Raw genomic sequence first — 17,783 nt, 5'->3', positions numbered from 1 at the left:
GCTGATTTTTCTTTTTTTTCCCCCCTCCCATGACACCATGTTGCTCTCCAGTCCCTGGCTTGGTCTGGAAAAGCAGCCAAAGCTACTGCCTTTTCTCTACAGACATGGTTAGACTGGGGTGATCCCTCATTACCAGAAGTTCCTGCTCAGCAGGCTTTAACAAATAAGTTCATGGTGTTGTGGTGTTTGTGGTGAGACCTTGGTATACATATTTTATCCAATTATTTGGAGAAACAGACCAACTGCAAAACCAAAGCAACCACCTAACTACATACTGCTTATAGCCCCAAGGAATGATATGTTTGAAATACTGAGACTAAGGCCTGGACCCAAGGATGACACAGATGAAAGACTTATACTAGTTGTATTTCTCTTCTATATACTACAAAACTAGCAAAGATTTTCCCTAAGTATTTTAATTATCTGTGTTCCAAATACTTCAAACCTTCATCCATTCTTCCCTAAATGGTGGTCCACCATGTGCATCAGAATCATTTGGGGTATTTATTAAAATGTATTCCTGCGTATCATTCCAACTGGTGAATCTGAATCTGTAGGGTATAACCAAGGGTTTTCCTGTTAATAAACTCACCAAGTGATTCTGATTTAAGAGGTCTGCAGAGCACGCTGCTCCAGAAATGCTAAGATGACTTTGGTAACATCCAGAAACCTTCATATGTACTTCTTCAGGTGGCTGCATTCATTACCATGTGAGCCTGCTAATGTACATGTTGTTCTTCAAATTTTTCCTAGTTAAATGGATTATTAATCCCTATGATTTGCTTTTTGGAAAAACAAGAAGAACTCCCCTGTCCCAATGGCTGACTAAATCCAGGTGGGGGTATTGCCCAGAAGTGGTTCTATTAAGTTCTCTGGGACTGTTAGATAAGGTTTTAAGTGGTGTGCTCTTCCTGTCAGTATCAGTACACTAAAGAGGGCCAAGCAAGTCATTCTTGATGGGTACAGAACCAGGGGTTGCACACTCAAAAGCCTTCACCAGGCAGGAAAAAAATATCTACAAAGCTTCCCAGCATTAGTCCATAGGAGAGCTGAAAACAAACTGGTGAGTGTCTAGTGAATATAAAGCTCCTTCTAGGTATAAAGAACCTGAGCTACAAGTCTCCATTCAAAGTGCTTACAATCTGGTTCTGAGGATAAGGAAAGTAACTGAAAAGATAGATTACTTAAGGAAGAATACGCCCAGCTAGTAGCCTAAGAAGATCTTAGAGTTTAAAGCAGGGGTTCGGGGAAGAATTCACAGATGAGCCACAAGCTAAGGGGTCCTTGAAGGACTGGAAGGATTTCAATAGCAAGGAGGAGGGACTGTAGGCAGGGGAAAGGCTTAAGTAAAACACAGAAAAGTTAGAAGCAAGTACGCAATTAGGTTTCTGTAGGGAAATAGTGGGAGACGAGGCAAGAGGGTAAGCTCGGGCCGCAGCACCAGCTTACTGTCTGCAATGTGGTTAAAGGGAGGCCAGAGTGTTTGGGAGCAGAATAAGATGAAAGTCGTGTTTCCTGAAGATGGACTTGGCAGTGGTGACTGGGAACTACCGGAAAAGAGAGTCTAACGGGTAGGACGGTGAAAAAGATATTTTAGTAGTTTCAGAGTGAGGTGATCGGGGCCTGGATTAGTGCTATGCCTGGGAACTGTAGACAATGTAAAAGCAAGAGTACTCAAAAATTGGTACCCAGTTGAATTTGGAAGATTGAACAGGAGATATTAAAAAGACAAGTCAGAAGAGACAGGCTGATTTGGGATCACAAAGATTTTGAGACTAAAGGGCACAAAGCTGAAACTTTTTTTTACCTTCACCAGAAATTTCTCTCCATGGATTTGGTGGGTACATAAATGCAGCATTTTGGATTTGGTCATTTATATCTTCATCTTCATTGAAAGGAAACGTGCCACTGAGGCTCACATAGACGATAACTCCCACTGACCACATATCTAGAGAACGGTTGTAACCTTTGCTCCTGAGAACTTCAGGAGCTAAGTACGCTGGAGTTCCTACCACCGATCTCCTGAATGACTTTTCACCAATGATGCGAGCAAAACCAAAGTCACACAGCTTCACCTAGAAATCAAAGGATGATGTTAATTTTATATATATATATATATATCAATTTCTATATACATACCTGTCCCTAAATATGATACTGTATTATTTCAACACACTTGCCAACTATATTGATTATGAATGTCAAATAAATGATTGCAGATAGGGAAATTATAAAATACCCTTTTCCCGAAAGGCAAATACATTTATAATCCTGTGATCCATTACTAACATAGTGTGAAAAGCTTTCCTATTGCTTATTTCAAAAAGCCACTTTTGAAATCTAGCTTGCAGAATGCCAGATACCAGACTGATGTTGTAAGTGTTCAGTTTTTTAATGAAATGGAGGGTGCTGATTTTTTATCATTTGGCTTTTTTTTTTTTTTGAGGAAGATTAGCCCTGAGCTAACATCTGCCACAAATCCTCCTCTTTTTGCTGAGGAAGACTGGCCCTGAGCTAACATCCATGCCCATCTTCCTCTACTTTATACGTGGGACGCCTACCACAGCATGCATGGCTTGCCAAGCGGTGCCATGTCCACACCTGGGATCTGAACCGGCGAACCCCGGGCTGCCAAAGCAGAACACGAGAACATCACCACTGCGCCACCAGGCCGGCCCCTCATTTGGCTTTTAAGATCACTTTCTGTTATCTGTGAGCAGGAACTGTGTGTTTCACTTTTGAGTACTCAGTGGCCTCATAGTGCTTGGACATAAACGTACCCAATAAACATTTGCTGAATGAAAAGTAAGACACGATATTTAGAAACTTACCCTTTATTTTGCTTAATCCTAGAATCTCTCTTCCCAAGGATACTATAAATTGGCAAGTAAATAAAATTGAAGTATATTAAAGGTAACTATTAATGTGGCCAGTAGAAGAGTAATGCTAGAGATTGCCTAAAAGAATAAGAGTAACAGACTTTTCTATGACTATGGAACAAATTGCTAGTTAGATGTTTAGATTTGAAAAAAGTTATATCTGAAGTAGCCACAGTCACTACCATGTCCTTTTGGGAAGAGAGTTCTGGAACTGTGTGAGCTTGGCAGAACACTATCTTGCTGCCTGTCTTCTAGTAGAGTTTCAGATTTGGGCGATATCTAATGATGCGTCCATGCTGAACAAGCAAATGACAAGTACTTTGCAGAGGAAATGCCAACTCACAAAATGTCTTCAGAAGCAGCATTAAGATAAATTGAGAGAAAAGGATATTTCGCCTCTACAAACAAGTGGTACAGATAGTGACTTGAAAGCAGATGAAGGTGTATTCTAATGCTGCCTGCTGTTTCTGGGATATGGATCCTCACACGTTTTTATGATAATATTTATTCTGTGGCATTGAATTTGGCTGTTTCTCTATTTGAGCCTTTGAAGAATAACATTATTTGCCTTGAAGAAAGATGAACTCTCTTTTTTTGTTAAATGCCCTACTTCAGCTAACGTCTTGATAAAGTAAAGATGACTTGGCAGTTTGGCAACTGAATGAAGAAGTGTGGCTGTGGCCAGCACTTGAGCAAAAAAGAGTATCAAGTAAATGATGTTATTTTCCCTTTGCTCCTAACGGGAACAAGGTGGATCACTAACACAGAGGTCAGAAAGTTGGAGTCGTAGCCTTAGGTGTAGGGGTGTGCATCCTTTGCCCATACTATTTGGAAGAACAAATGAGATAATACATGGAAGCACTTTATTTAGAACATTGCACCAACTATTAGGGAACCCTTTTTGATCTCACAATGATAGCGATTCACTTTTAACCACACAAGCATTATAAAAGAAAGAATTTGATTACTTTTTTAAAGGTTGAATATTTTAAAAAATACAACTACACATCACTTAACAACAGGGATACATTCTGAGAAATGCGTTGTTAGGCAATTTCCTCATTGTGCGAACATCATAGTGTTCTTACACAAATCTAGATGGTATAGCCTAGTACACACCTAGGCTATATGGTACTAATCTTACAGGACTACTAAGGTCCACCATTGACAGAAACATCATTATGTGGCGCACGATTGTAGCTTTCTTTGAAGGATAATTTGAGTTGTATTTACCAAGTGAAATAGCCATCTGTGGTCCTTATTTTAGCCATTTGTCTAGTTGTGCATGTGTTAAATGTACATAAAGAATAGTTTGGCAAAAGATATTCTAGCTGATTGGAGCAATCATCAATGACAATCATGAAACACATTCATAGGTACCACTAACATATATTTCTCAGGACAACTGTTTCAAACTTTGGGTTATGATCCATTTTTAAGTTTTGGATCACGATCAACACTTTTAAATGAAATGATATTTAACCAAGTAAAAGACAGAATCAGTGCATTACACATAAGACACATTACATACATGATATTGTCATAAATGTCTGAGCACTGGTGGTGATGGGAAATGTAATTCTTATGTAGGCTTTGGTGAAAATGTTTGAAATAGAGTATTCTAAAAAGGAAGAGGAGTTGGCTGCCTGCCTCAACCAAAATCTAGTACCTCCCATTTCAGGGAGAAACCCCGTAATTTGTTTTGTTTTATAGGGAATTTGTCCTGGGCACCAAGCACCAACTGATTGATTCTCCCCATTTCATTCGCAACCCTCAGGGAGAAGTGAACTGTAAGCAATTTATGTGCAAGAAGTTATTCCTTGAGATCTAGTTAAGTCTACAAAGCCTTAATGAAAATAATATAATTAGTGAAATCTGAATTCAACTTATTCAGATATTAATCTTCACTGGCAGTTACAGGCTAAAAGTTCATTTCTGTAAGATGGTTATGTGTGACCTTACAGCACTGCCTTTCATTATGTGGGTACTTTGTAATATTGTCCAGACACTTAAAACGACCCTTAAAAAGGTTCTAGAGAGGATCTCACCTGAGGAAATGGCTCGGCTGATGCGAGGAGCACGTTTTCTGGCTTTAAATCACAGTGCACGATATTCTTAAAATGTAGATTCCTCAAAGCAACAAGTATCTGTTATTGAAGAAATAGACTTTTTTCAAAGCCTGGAAAAATCATAGGTAACCCCTTTCTGACCCCCTTGAATGTGTAATTTGAAAAGTCCACTATATTTGAGTAAGATTTAACTAAAAGTGTTATTCTGTTCTTCAAGGTTAACAATTCCCACAATATCCTGATATGTATAAGCACTGCTCTTTAATTCTCTTAGTTTTTAATTATTCTCTAGTTTCAAAAAAGAGTTAAAATACCTGTGTGACCATGAATTTAGTAATTCGTTCTGGGAGTCGACTTTTCTCACTGGACAGAATCATTTCCAACATATCTCCATGCAGCTTTTCCATTACCACAAAAACTCGTTCTGGGGTTTCAAACATACATTCCAGGTTTACAATCCCAGGATGGTGCAAATTCTGAAGAGTTGCAGGATATATATGACCAGAGAAATCGTTTTACTATGCAAGTATCTAACAACGTGCTGCAATTGTATGGAATACATGACATAGAAGGAAAAACAGCTCAGAAAAATAAACAATAAAAGCAAATAAAATAAAAGGATCATAGATCCTGATTTTCCAAGTTCTGTACTGGAGAGTAGATGCACTGGGGGGAAAGAATGTCTTCGCAATTTGATTATATCATTGCCCTCATCCATTGCTACTTTTTCTTCTTTCTCATCTTTTTAATCTTCTGACATTACTCTAATTTTATGCTGTCTGTGAATAGGCAACAACGGTTGATCAAATTTTAGCTCATTTCACAGAGCTCTTTGGGGCTGTATGTGTGAAGGTCTTTACTCAAGAGATGGTTTTCTTTTTTTGAGGAAGACTATCCCTGAGCTAACATCGGTGCCCATCTTTCTCTACTTTATATGTGGGATGCCCACCAAAGCTATGGCTTGACAAGTGGTGTGTAGGTCCACACCTGGGATCCGAACCGCTGAACCCCAGGCCACCAAAGTGGAACATGCGAACTTAATCGCTGCGCCACTGGGCCGGCCTCAAGATGGTTTCGTTTTGAAGGTAGTTACTTATCTAGTCTTGATTCTCGTTACATTATATCTCAATTTGGTCTTCCCTCTTTTAGCCTCCACATCTCTTTACCTCCACCATCCCATATTTCCTGAGCACTACTGTGTTACCAGGGTTGGAGAAATAGGAAGATGAATGTGATACTATTTCTGCTAATAAAAAACAATCTATTTTACTGGTAAGAAAACCTTCCTCAAAACCAAATTTGAGAAGTCAACCATGTGCAAAAACATTCAATGGCTCTTTATTTCTGGATATATATCTAAATTCTTCTGTTTGGATTTTAGTAATTTCAATAATCTCCCTATTCAATCTTTTTAATGTTTTTTTTCTCCCCAAAGACCCGTGGTACATAGTTGTGTATTTTTAGTTGTTGGTTCCTCCAGTTGTTGCATGTGGGATGCTACCTCAACACGGCTTGATGAGCGGTGCCATGTCTGTGCCCAGGATGCAAACTGGCGAAACCCCAGGCCGCCGAAGTGGAGCGTAAACTTAACCATTCTGCCACGGGGCCGGCCCTCCCTATTCAATCTTAAATATGCTCTATTGGCCCAAGTGGTTTAAACCTTTTATTCCTTATTAATAAAAAAATTTTTCTTAGGGTTTTTCCCTTATTATGGGTACCTAATTATACTAAGAGGGCAAACGTATTTTTGGCCTATGTGAGGTTGAATTCCATCTCTAAAAGGTTTTCTGAATCCACCATCCTCTCTCAATTCCCACTATAACTGCCTCAATTTTAGCCCCCATTCTCTCTTTCGGACTACTGCAGTCACTACACTATATATGCAGCAGTACTTATTCCATGGTACTGTATTATGTGTGTACGTATCTTACTTTTTAGCCTAAAAAATTACCTGACGGCACAGACTGTAAGGTCTTGGTCATTTTAGCTCAATGTCTGAATCATGGTTGGTGTTTTAAAAAATGTTTACAAAATGAACAGTAAGGGCAAAATAAATATTGTTTACCAACCAATTTAAAACAATTTTATGGCATAGTGTTCCAAGTAGCAAAACAAGTGACACAATTTTATAGCAGATAAAAAGACTGAAATACCCCCCAGTGGTAGAGTGTAATAATGGCAGTGAGCAGTGAGATTCAGCATTTCATAACTTTTATCAATTTAGGATTGGAAGTGTGGCTGCAGTCCCCTATGTAGTTGTCTTATCTCTCAAGTTTCTTTTTTCCCCACTCATCTTTAAAAACACACTCATACACACACAAAAACAGAAGTATGCTATAAAACTCTTAACTTCAATTTGTTTAAATGTCCTATTTCCTCTGGAATCTGTTTTGGTAAGTTATACTTTCATAGAGAATTAATCATTTTCTCTAGGTTTTCAAATTTATCTGAGAGACTTGCACAAGGGAGTATCTTAAGATTCCCTTTCTTAATTTTTTTCAGTATTTGTAGTCATCTCCCCAAGATTTTTTAATATTTTCTTATTTTTTTGATTAGCTTGGCTACTTTATTGTTATCCTACACTCCAGAGAACCAGCTTTTGGATTTATTAATTTCCATTTTTATCTATGTTAATCCCTTCTGCTTTCCTTAGGTTTATCATTCATTCTTTAATTTCTTGAGGTGGATTCTTAATTCATTTATTTTCATTCTCTCTTAATATTGAGGTTATAAAGTGTTCTCTGAGCTGTAGTCCAAAAGCTCTGATATGTGGTACTTTCATAATTATTTTCTAAATACTCTGAAATCTTGATTTTGCTCTTTGATTCAAGAATTAAGATATTAAAATTTTTCAAGTGGTGGGAGCTTTTTGTTTTTTGATTTCTGTAATTTATTTCTAGCTTTATTGCATTAAGATCAAAAAATACTGTTCATACTACTGCTTTTTCTAAATTAATGCAATTTTTTTTTTTTTTTTTTAGGGTACAGAGTTCAATATAAAGTGGTTAGATCTACTTTATACTGTTTAGGCCTTCTATGCTTTTGCTTATTTTTGCCCACTTCATCTGTCATAGACTACCAATGTGCGTGTCTGTTTCTCCTTGTATTGTCTCTAGTTTTCCTTTATAAATTGTTGATGCTGTTATTTTGTGTAGCATGGTTTACACTCTTCCACTGTTAAAATGCCTTTCTTCAATTCATTTAATCTATTTCCCTTGAATTAAATCTTATCAGATTATGACCCCTTGGCTTTCTTCTATCTGAGAAGGCGCCTAGAGAGGAAAGCACACTTGCAGATCTCAGAAAGAGCCAGGAAAAACAGTTCTTATTGTGGTACCTCTTCCTGCATGTGCCCCTGCTCCATCTCCTGTTTTTGGAAAAACTGCTACCTATTTTGTAGGTCTGAACTCTCTTCTATTTTTATTAAAGATATAGTATGCTTTTCTGTTTATCATTTTTCTTGCAGCTTTTGGGTGATTTCCAAGAAGAGAAAGGGAAAATACTGAATTTATACCACAATGTTCAAACTAGAAATTTCCCTCTTAAGTTTCTGATGTTTTTCCACTTAGACAGGTAGCCATGAGGGTGCCACACCTTTTCTTCCATTACTCTACTACCCTCTTCAGGCAATAGCAAAAGAAACATTTTACATTACTCTATCTCTAAGAAACGATGGTAAAAATCCCCATTTCTTCCCTGCCCCACAAGGCACTCCCCAGATGTGGCCATGTTGACCGTTTAGGTAGGTATGAATCCTCTCTATAAATAACTGTATGTAAACATATGTAAAGTACACATTACCTTAAGAAATTACACAAATGGAATCACTCCATACTTCCTTTTTAAAGATTTAGCAATATGTCATAGATAATTCCCCACGTAAGTATATTTATTGAATAAATATTAAATGAGTATTTGCTGTGTGCCTAGTACTATGTATAGGTAGTCTGGATTCATCAGTAAGCAAAACTGACGAATCTCTCTCATCTCACGGAGCTTATTAATTCTAGCAACGTGAGATAGACAATAGGTAATAAATGAGTCAGTTACGTAAGTATGGAGGTGATCAGTGCTATGAAGAAAGGAAAAATAAAGTTAGGGTAAGGGATGCAGTGGGGGCAGGTGGGCTTAATGCTGAATAGAATGTGAAGGTCTCACTGAGGAAACGACATTTGGGCAAAATCTTGAAGGAGACAGGGGAGTGCGCCATGAAGATACTGGAGGGGGAAAGCATTCTAGGCAGAGGTAAGAGCCAATGCTAAATCCTTCAGACCATGTCTGGTGTGTCTGAGGAACAGCAAGAAAGTTATTGTGGCCATCATTTGGGAAAGAGATCCAATTTGTTGAGTGTGGTGTCTGCAGTGGAACCTTTTTCAAGAGATTTTGGTTTAGCCTAATAAAGAATAGTCACAGATGTCCAAAAGTGTCATGTCCTCATTTCTATTAAACTGACAGAAATACAGAGCCTATCACCAAGTGCTCAAGAGAGAGGCTGGACTTTCCTGGGTAAACTGTGAGGCCACTTCTAAATCATTGATTCTATAATTTTTCCTTCTTGCCACCAGAAAGGCTAAAGCTGTGGTCTCAATAATATGCTTAGTCTCTACCCTGTCCTTTCTTTATAAAGATGCAGACGTAGCGAAGTAAAACCAGGGACGTCAGTGGAGCTGCAGATGAAGATTCCAGTACCAGCATCAAATACTAGGCTGAGTTCAGCCAGCCTTTGTGGTTTGTAGGTTTGTTTGATGAGGACTACATACAAGAAGAATCCAGGGCAAAGATGGGAAAATAAAGGTGATAGAGGTGGAGGGAGAAGAGGGGAACAAGGGTGCTGTGATTGAGCGTATGGGCATAGTAAGTTCCTTGCAACCAATCTGAAAGAGTCTAGCTGAAATACTCATATAACTAAATCTTGTGGCACTAATTTTAGTAAAAGAGTTACTATTTGAAAGTTTCCTTTTAAAAAATGTATTTACCAACATTAATTCATTAATTCAGATTGTACTAACAGAACTGTAATTCAAGAATTGGAAATACAATGATGTACATCTGAAATTAATATTGTTTTAAACCAATGTTACTGTAATAAAAGCTAAAGCAAAACAGAAAAAACAGAATTGTAATTCATATACAAAGTAGGCTAAAGTTGATCTTTACATAAATAGAAAAATTTGTTGAGTTTACACACTGCAAAGGAACTGAAGTCAAAATTTTACATATATGTGTACACATGTACACACACACAGTAGGTCCAATGTGATAGAGTAGAAAGAGCATGTGGTTTGGAGACAGACTTAGATTCAGACTCTGAACCTGTCATCTTCCTGTTGGGTAATGTTGAGAAAAAGTACTTAAGTATAGTTTCTGACACAAAGTAAGCTATTCACTAAATATAAAAATGTAAATATTGTATATAAACAATTTGAAGAGAATTTACAACAAAGTATTGTATTATACTTAAGATGAAAACAGTATATTTGGAGACATACTACAATCACTTAATTCTATTTCTAGTTGAGCAATATCAATGAAAATAACCAGAAGGATATAATAATAAAGTTTTTACATTATGCATTATCTGGAAATTCCTAAATTTAGTTATTATGACCCACAGTTGATAACATGAAAAAAGCTTCAGTGTTTAGTTCACAGCTGTTTTTGTGATCAAAGTGACAAGGAGAAATCAAGCCTTAGGAATATATCCTTAATATTTATTTTTTGCATATTAGTTGGACAATGAGAAAGATTCCAAAATTACATATGAAAAAAGATCTTCAACAATATATTCAAACCCTAATACAGAGTCTGAATGCTATTAATATTCTCTTTAAAGGCAGCTTTATAGGAGAGGGCAGCCTTGAAGTGACCACAGGTAGCTTGTAGACCACAATCTTTTGATTATCACTCTCCTGAAAAAGTGAGGCAAATGTTACTACACGTAATCAGTAATGTAATAAATATAAAATGAATTATGTGTGTGTAAGTTTCTTACCTTCTTCTTCCAGGAAGCATAAGTTCATTAGATTGTGTCTTCTTGAACTTCACCCACAAGCATATGGGGCTCTGACAGCATTAACTATTACATCATCATGATTTCTTAAATATTACACAAAAGCTACACAGTGAATTAATAGACACTTTCATATTATAAATTACTCATGATATTCAGAAAAGCTAAATTTTAATCTTCTAGATAACATGCCCCAAAAACTAAAGAGATAAAAATGTCAGATGAAAATAAAAACACAGTAATTTATTTTATAAGTCATTACCAATATATCTTTAAAAATATACCTTAATGGACTAAATCATTATAAAATTAAATCTTTAGTTTTGAATTAATAAAATAACAAATGCTACTGTTAGGAAGCACACCGTTTTTAAGCAGTCTTTACTTTTATAGTAATTGCTATAATAATCAAGCGCATCAGTTGTGGGAATTGGATGGGTACAATGACCTCCTAATGAAATATGGTAAGAGAAGTATCAAAGTATTTTGAGCTCCTAGAGTGATGAATTGAGAATGAAATTTTACGTTTTTTTGGTTAAGATTTTACTTATGAAAACGTGTCCTAAGCAAACTACTACTATAATGGCAGTCCTTGTAACTCCTAGATTACTGTAACCTAATTTTGCCTTTTCTAAAAAAAGATGAGTTAATTCAGAAGCTCACCAGCCTCTCACTGAGCCAAATGGTCATAGGATAAAAACAAAACAAAAGAAGAACCAAATTTTATTCTTATGAGCACACTAAATAGACTTAAATTTAAAAATTCATAAATCAAAAATTAAAACCAATACAAAGCAACTTTTCTTTTTCTTACCTGTAAAATAGCCACTTCATTACGGAGTTGACTTTCCTGTTTTGTGGGGAATCTCATCTTATCAATTACTTTAATAGCCACATCCCGTCCAGTCTTTCTATGTTTTCCTATTTTTCAAAAAAGAATAGAAAAGAAAGAAGAAGCAACTGACAGCTCAATACAACACAAAAGCTTTACCAGGAGGTTAAGTTATCCACAGACTGAAATTGGTATGTATTTACTCTCATTTCTTTTCTTTGGCTTATTTTGTTCTTTCTCTTTCACTCACCTGTAAGAAATAAATTGTTTTCCTTTATAGTAGTTGCCCCTAATAAAGATTGTTTCATTATCTGAAATGGCAGGAAATTTGAACTTGTTTGCTGAAAAATAATCTACCTTATTAAATAAATAATAGTTAACCACCCTGACCTAGTCTTCACACTTTCAGGACAGAAGCATTGTACAAATGAATTCATTTTATTCGAGGTGCACTCAGTCAGCACAGTGATTTAACCACATATTACCACAAGCCTTGAGGCAGAAAGGCCAACTAGGAGATTACTCAACAGTCCTATCAAGGGAGGACAAGGGTTTAACATTACTTTTCTTTTGTACCTTAGATCATAGCTTATAAAGTACTTTTATGTATATTAGGTTTAATTAATATTAACCCTGTGAGCTATGCAGGTCAAGTTTTATTAGCTCCATTAAACTGATGAAGATACTAAGGCACAGTGAAGTTAAATGACTTTGCCAGTATCGTAAGTCACAGAGGTGGAAAAGATTTCAGGTGTTCAGACACGATACAACATTCACACCAAGAGTAGACAAATGGTGCCATTTGTGTTGGAAAACAGTAGGGCGTACACTTCAATAAATAAGCCCACACAACCCAACATAAACTTCAAACCACTTATTTTTCCCACACACACATCTTTGTGTGTGAGCTACAACAGATAAAGACTACTGTGAAACTCATTTTCTGATTCTTTCTCTCTTTTTGAAGTTTGCAGTTGAAATTAAGGAATGAATACTCAGTTATACTGAAAAGGGCTTAGCTAAAAGGATGCAACTCAACCTTTGAGAAAAAAGCCACCTGACAAAATTGTGACAAGACATAAAGCTGGCAGATGTTTTTAAATTTCATAAATCTTCTATAGTATGCATAATATGCAAAAGGCTGTAGTCACTTACCTCCATAAACGATACCAAATTGGCCTGAACCAAGCACCTCATCTGCAAAGATCTGGTAAACAGTACTGATGTCCTATTTAGGAAAGAGTGAGCAGTAAGTGTTATTTACCTCTGCAAAAACATGTCAATATCTCTGATTCTTTTCATTCAAATACTTAAATACATTTTTATGATAGAGGCAAGTAATTTTCATAACAAAATATTTTATGAAACATAGGCTTTCTATGTCCTAGAAAAGCCCAATTTTAATACTATGACTCTCAATGTGCAAGTATAATATACTCTCTAAGAAGACCTTCGGGGGAAAAAATGCTTTGAATAAAAAATAACATTTATTAAGTAGTGTTCTATAAAAAATAAAGTAATATAAAAAAATTGAGAATAGGGGCTGGCCTGGCTGCATAGTGGTTAAGTTCATGCACTCCGCTTTGGATTCAGATCCGGGGTGTGGACCTACACACCTTTCACCAAGCCATGCTGTGGCAGCATCCCACATACAAAATAGAGGAAGACTGGCACAGATGTTAGCTCAGGGCCCATCTTCCTCACCAAAAAAAAGAAGAAGAAGAAGAAGAAGAGAATAAAGTATTATCTATTTTACTATTAAAGAGATTTGCTATCTTTGATTTGAAAGAAAAACTCAAAGATTCATATTACTGAGATTGGACTAATTTTGAAAGACTGATGAAAAGGGTATGTGTGAGAAAGTCTGTAGCTCAAATCTACTCCTCCATCTTCTTTCCTCCCACCTCTTCTGTTTTTTTTGGGGAGGGGGGGTAGTGGTTGTTGCTGTCAGAATATTCTTGGAGGGCATTCTCCAACCCCCTCCACAGCTCTTCAGTCAAGGTCTCCCTTCTGTTTGGATATGTACTACAGTCTCCATGAAGCCAGGGACTATGTCTGTCTTATTCAGTGTTACATTCCCAGCCAGTGTCTGTCTCATGGTAGTCACTCAGTTGAATAAACTGAGTCTCCTAGACCTCAATTTGCTCACTGGCAAAGTAGATATACTAATATCTATCTCACTGGATCTTTAAGTGAATTAAATGAGAATACATACAAAGTGTCAAGTCCAATGCCTGGCATATAAAAATCAGCAATTCCACAAATCCTAATTTCTGTTTAAGTTAGGTAATCTTAAGTAAGCTACCGAATTCCCCGGGACTTGGTTTTCTCACCTGTAAAAAGGCATTGATCTATCTCTCTTAAGTCCCTTCTAATTTAAAAAATGCCTGATTTTATGATTATCACCAACATTTACTGAGCTCTAACTAGGGCTCTGTGATAGGTAGCTAATTTGTAAAAGAGACTTAGTACTTAAGGGGCTTATGATATGGCAGGGGAAACAGAAAAATACATTTAAAAGATAAATAATTCAGGGCATCATATCAGGGTCAAATAAGTTCTATAGCAGAGGCTATCCTAACACCTTTTCTTACTCACTCACCAGAATAACCTCTACCCTCCATGCTCTCTGAAAAGCATACATGTCCTGATGTCTACAGGATTGTAACAAATGCTGTGGCTAGTCCCCACATGAGTAACTCTTAAAAGTGAATTTGTTCCCAAACATTATGCCAAAGATACTTATTATAAAGATTACATGGTTTAAGTAAGTATTACAAAAAATTAAATATAAATAAATATATAAGTCAACAAAACATGAGAGATTTCTAGGAATACTAAGTAGTTTTGGCAAGTCTGTAAAGATGAGGTACTAAAACAATTGCTGTCAATTTACTTGTGAGCAAAATAAACACCACAGATTGCGGGAGTGAGGATTCTGTTCTCAGAATGTTTTACAAGTATCCTTGGTTGCACTTTAAAGAAATGAAAATTGGAAATTACAGACAATGCATTATGGGTGGAGTTGCATAATGAAGAATTTGTCCCTAGTTCCTGAAAGGGAGACTCTAAAGCCCTGGAATTTCCCAAGTAACAGGAGTATCTCTGTTATTCAGGAAACCTTTGGATTACACCTGAGCTTATGCTAATGAGATGACTCAGGATGGCAGAGGGTCACCAGAAAGACCAACCATGTGATTATTTTTGAGCCAGTCCAAACTCAGGGGAGGAAAAGGGGGTAGGAGATTGAGTTTAATCATGGGGCCAATGATTCAATCAATCACACCTATATAACGAAGCCCTAATAAAAACTTTGGACACTGAGGCTCAGGAAACCTTCCTGGCTGGTGAACACATCAATGTGCTAGGAGGGTGGCATGTCCTGATTCCAGGGAGAGGACCCAGAAGCTCTACAATGAGAACCCTCCCAGACTATACCCTATGTGTCTTTAGTTGGCTGGTCCTGATTTGTATCCTCTACAATAAAGCTATAACTGTAAGGACAGCACTTTCCTGAGTTCTGAGTCATTCTAGCAAATTATTGAACCTCAGTGTGGGATCATGGGAATCCTCTGAATTTGTAGCCAGTTGGTCAGAAGTGTGGGTAACCTGGGGACCCCTGAACTTGTGTTTGGTGTCTCAAGTGAAGGCAGTCTTCTTGGGAACTGCACCCTTAACCTATGGAGCCTGCAAAAAATCAGGGTGGTTAGCATCAGAACTACATTACTATGTTACAGGTGTGGCTGATGCAAGAAAGACAAACTGGAACTGTACTTAGCAGACCCATACTTACAGAAAAAATCTTAGCCCTGTGACAAAAGCAAATGAATGTGCATATATATGTTTTTAAGTTACAATAAAAAATTTTTAAGGTCTGTGAGAATCATTTTTATATGCTTCCCAACTTTAATCAATTTTTTGTTTAATCAACCAAATTCTGATTGTAATTAAGTTAGATAAGGGAACATCCATTATTTAAATAAAAAATGCTAGAAAAGGTTCTTTCACAAAGACTAATTTTGAACCTTCTCCCTCCTCGGCTATGAATGGATATGTCAAGTTCCTGAAGGATTCTTCAAACTTTGTGATCTTATATTTTTGTTATCCCCCTTTCTCTCCCAAGGATCTGGTATCTATTCTACCTACCACTAGGACAACAGACACACAGATTCTACGTCCTTGAAATTCTCTATCTCTTACAACACTACTGGATATCTAGTCTTCACTGCAATCTTAGAAAACCCAATGACTGTTATATATTACAGAGCTGTAACAGCTGGATGCCCCAGGTGGAAAAGGAAGAGAGATTTTTATCAGAGAAATTTATGCATGGCGAATGAACAATTTTCTAACTTCTATGTCTTTCTACTGCAGGGGTTGGCAAAATATGGCTTGTGGGCCAAATCCAGCTTGCTGCCTCTTTTTGTATGGCCCCTAATCTAAGAAGAGACTTTAAAATTTTAAATGATTGAAAATAATCAAGATAATATTTTGTGACACGAAAATTATATGAAATTCAAATTTAAGTGTCCACAAATAGTTTTAATTGGAACACAGTCACGCTCATTCCTTTATGTACTGCCTACGACTGCTTTCTCACTACAATGGCAGAGTTAAGTAGTTGTATATGGTTTGCAAAGCCTAAAATACTATCTAGCCCTTTATAGAAAGTACCCCTGTTAGAATCCCTTACATGTACCTAACACGCACCAGCTAAACTGAATCTAGTCACAATTCCTTTCAAGTCCTACATTTCCTGCTCCCCTCTGTTCGCTCCTCTTGTTCCCTGTGTTTGCATGAAATGTTGCTCCCCCACCCTCACCCTCTCAGTACTCCTGTCAGAACTCCTTTGCATCTTTTTGGGCATAGCTCAAGTTCCACTTCCTCTGGCAAGCTTTCCCTGCTGACCCAACAAGACGTATTCTCTTTGAACTACACTGTCACTTTGCAATATTCTAATACCCTTATGAAAGGTTAACTTTCCTTTCCTAATTTAAGAAATCTCAGTTTCCTTCATAAAGCAGAACTCCTCAGGGAAGTTATCACTCACACAATCTCGCCTAGTGTCTTTAGGCAAACTGATCAATACTTTGGCAATGAACCTATTTCTCTAGTAAGATTGTCACATCTTATTTTCCTTATTTTGATCACCCAGTTGTCATATTTTAGCTGTAGTTTTTACTTACCACATTCTCCTGGATCTGACAGTTAGATACAGAAATACTCGTAGACAAATCTTCTGTAAAATACAAGAATGATGCATGAGAAAAGAACAAAATTGTTAGTATATGACTTAATAATATTAAGGTTTACTGACATGTGAATGCCCACAGCATATTAAATTTTAAAAACTGGCTAACGTAGTTAATATAATTGCATTCATAAAAAAATTCATCCATACACAATTATTAATCCATCAACAAGAAACTGGTTAAATAAAATATGATACATCCATACAAAGGAACACTATTTAAACATTTAATGGTGTAGAACTTTAAGTACTGAGTCAGAAAGCTGCACATGACATAATATTAAGTCAAAAAGGAAATTGCAGATTAGCGGCATTTGAATTAAAAACAAACAAAAAATATGATTACTTCTGGTGAGTGAGAGAGGTGGGGTTGGAGAACAAAGATTTTAGTCTTTATATACTTCTATACTACTTGCATTTTTTTAAAAAATAAAAAGCATACATTACTTTCATGATAAAAAAATTTAAAACTAGGTAAAATCTATATACTGACATTGAAATATATCTGATATATTTATAAAATAGCACAGAGTTGCAAAAAGGAACACACAGAGTATGACCATGTTTTTGGTGAAAATAAAAATAACAATACAGTACAGATAGTATAGGCTCCCTCTCTTCCCTCAAGCCCTTCCCAAATCCAGAAATATAAAGCAAATGTTAATAATGGTTTTCTGAGGGGAGTGATAAAGGACTGGGAAGGGGGGCGGGTATTATGCGTGTATAGGGAGGGCTTTCTCAT

General features: G+C 36.7%; 1 protein-coding gene across 3 annotated transcripts in view; it reads right to left on the bottom strand.

Moving 5' to 3' along the window:
- PRKD3 (protein kinase D3) overlaps window positions 1–17,783 on the bottom strand; it is an 82,538-nt gene that overhangs the window by 4,777 nt on the left and 59,978 nt on the right. For all 3 annotated transcript variants that reach the window (XM_070574055.1, XM_070574056.1, XM_008516166.2), the window contains 6 exons: window positions 16,977–17,029; window positions 12,946–13,018; window positions 11,773–11,879; window positions 5,263–5,424; window positions 4,928–5,026; window positions 1,808–2,075 (listed from right to left, as the gene is read on the bottom strand). In XM_070574055.1, coding sequence (XP_070430156.1) covers window positions 1,808–2,075; window positions 4,928–5,026; window positions 5,263–5,424; window positions 11,773–11,879; window positions 12,946–13,018; window positions 16,977–17,029 — 762 coding nt within the window. The remainder of the gene's footprint in view (window positions 1–1,807; window positions 2,076–4,927; window positions 5,027–5,262; window positions 5,425–11,772; window positions 11,880–12,945; window positions 13,019–16,976; window positions 17,030–17,783) is intronic.

The sequence above is a fragment of the Equus przewalskii genome, chromosome 14 (assembly GCF_037783145.1).
Source record: "Equus przewalskii isolate Varuska chromosome 14, EquPr2, whole genome shotgun sequence".
NCBI lineage: Eukaryota > Metazoa > Chordata > Mammalia > Perissodactyla > Equidae > Equus > Equus przewalskii.
Note: the sequence above shows the minus strand (reverse complement) of the source record. Positions and strands in the feature narration are given on the sequence as shown.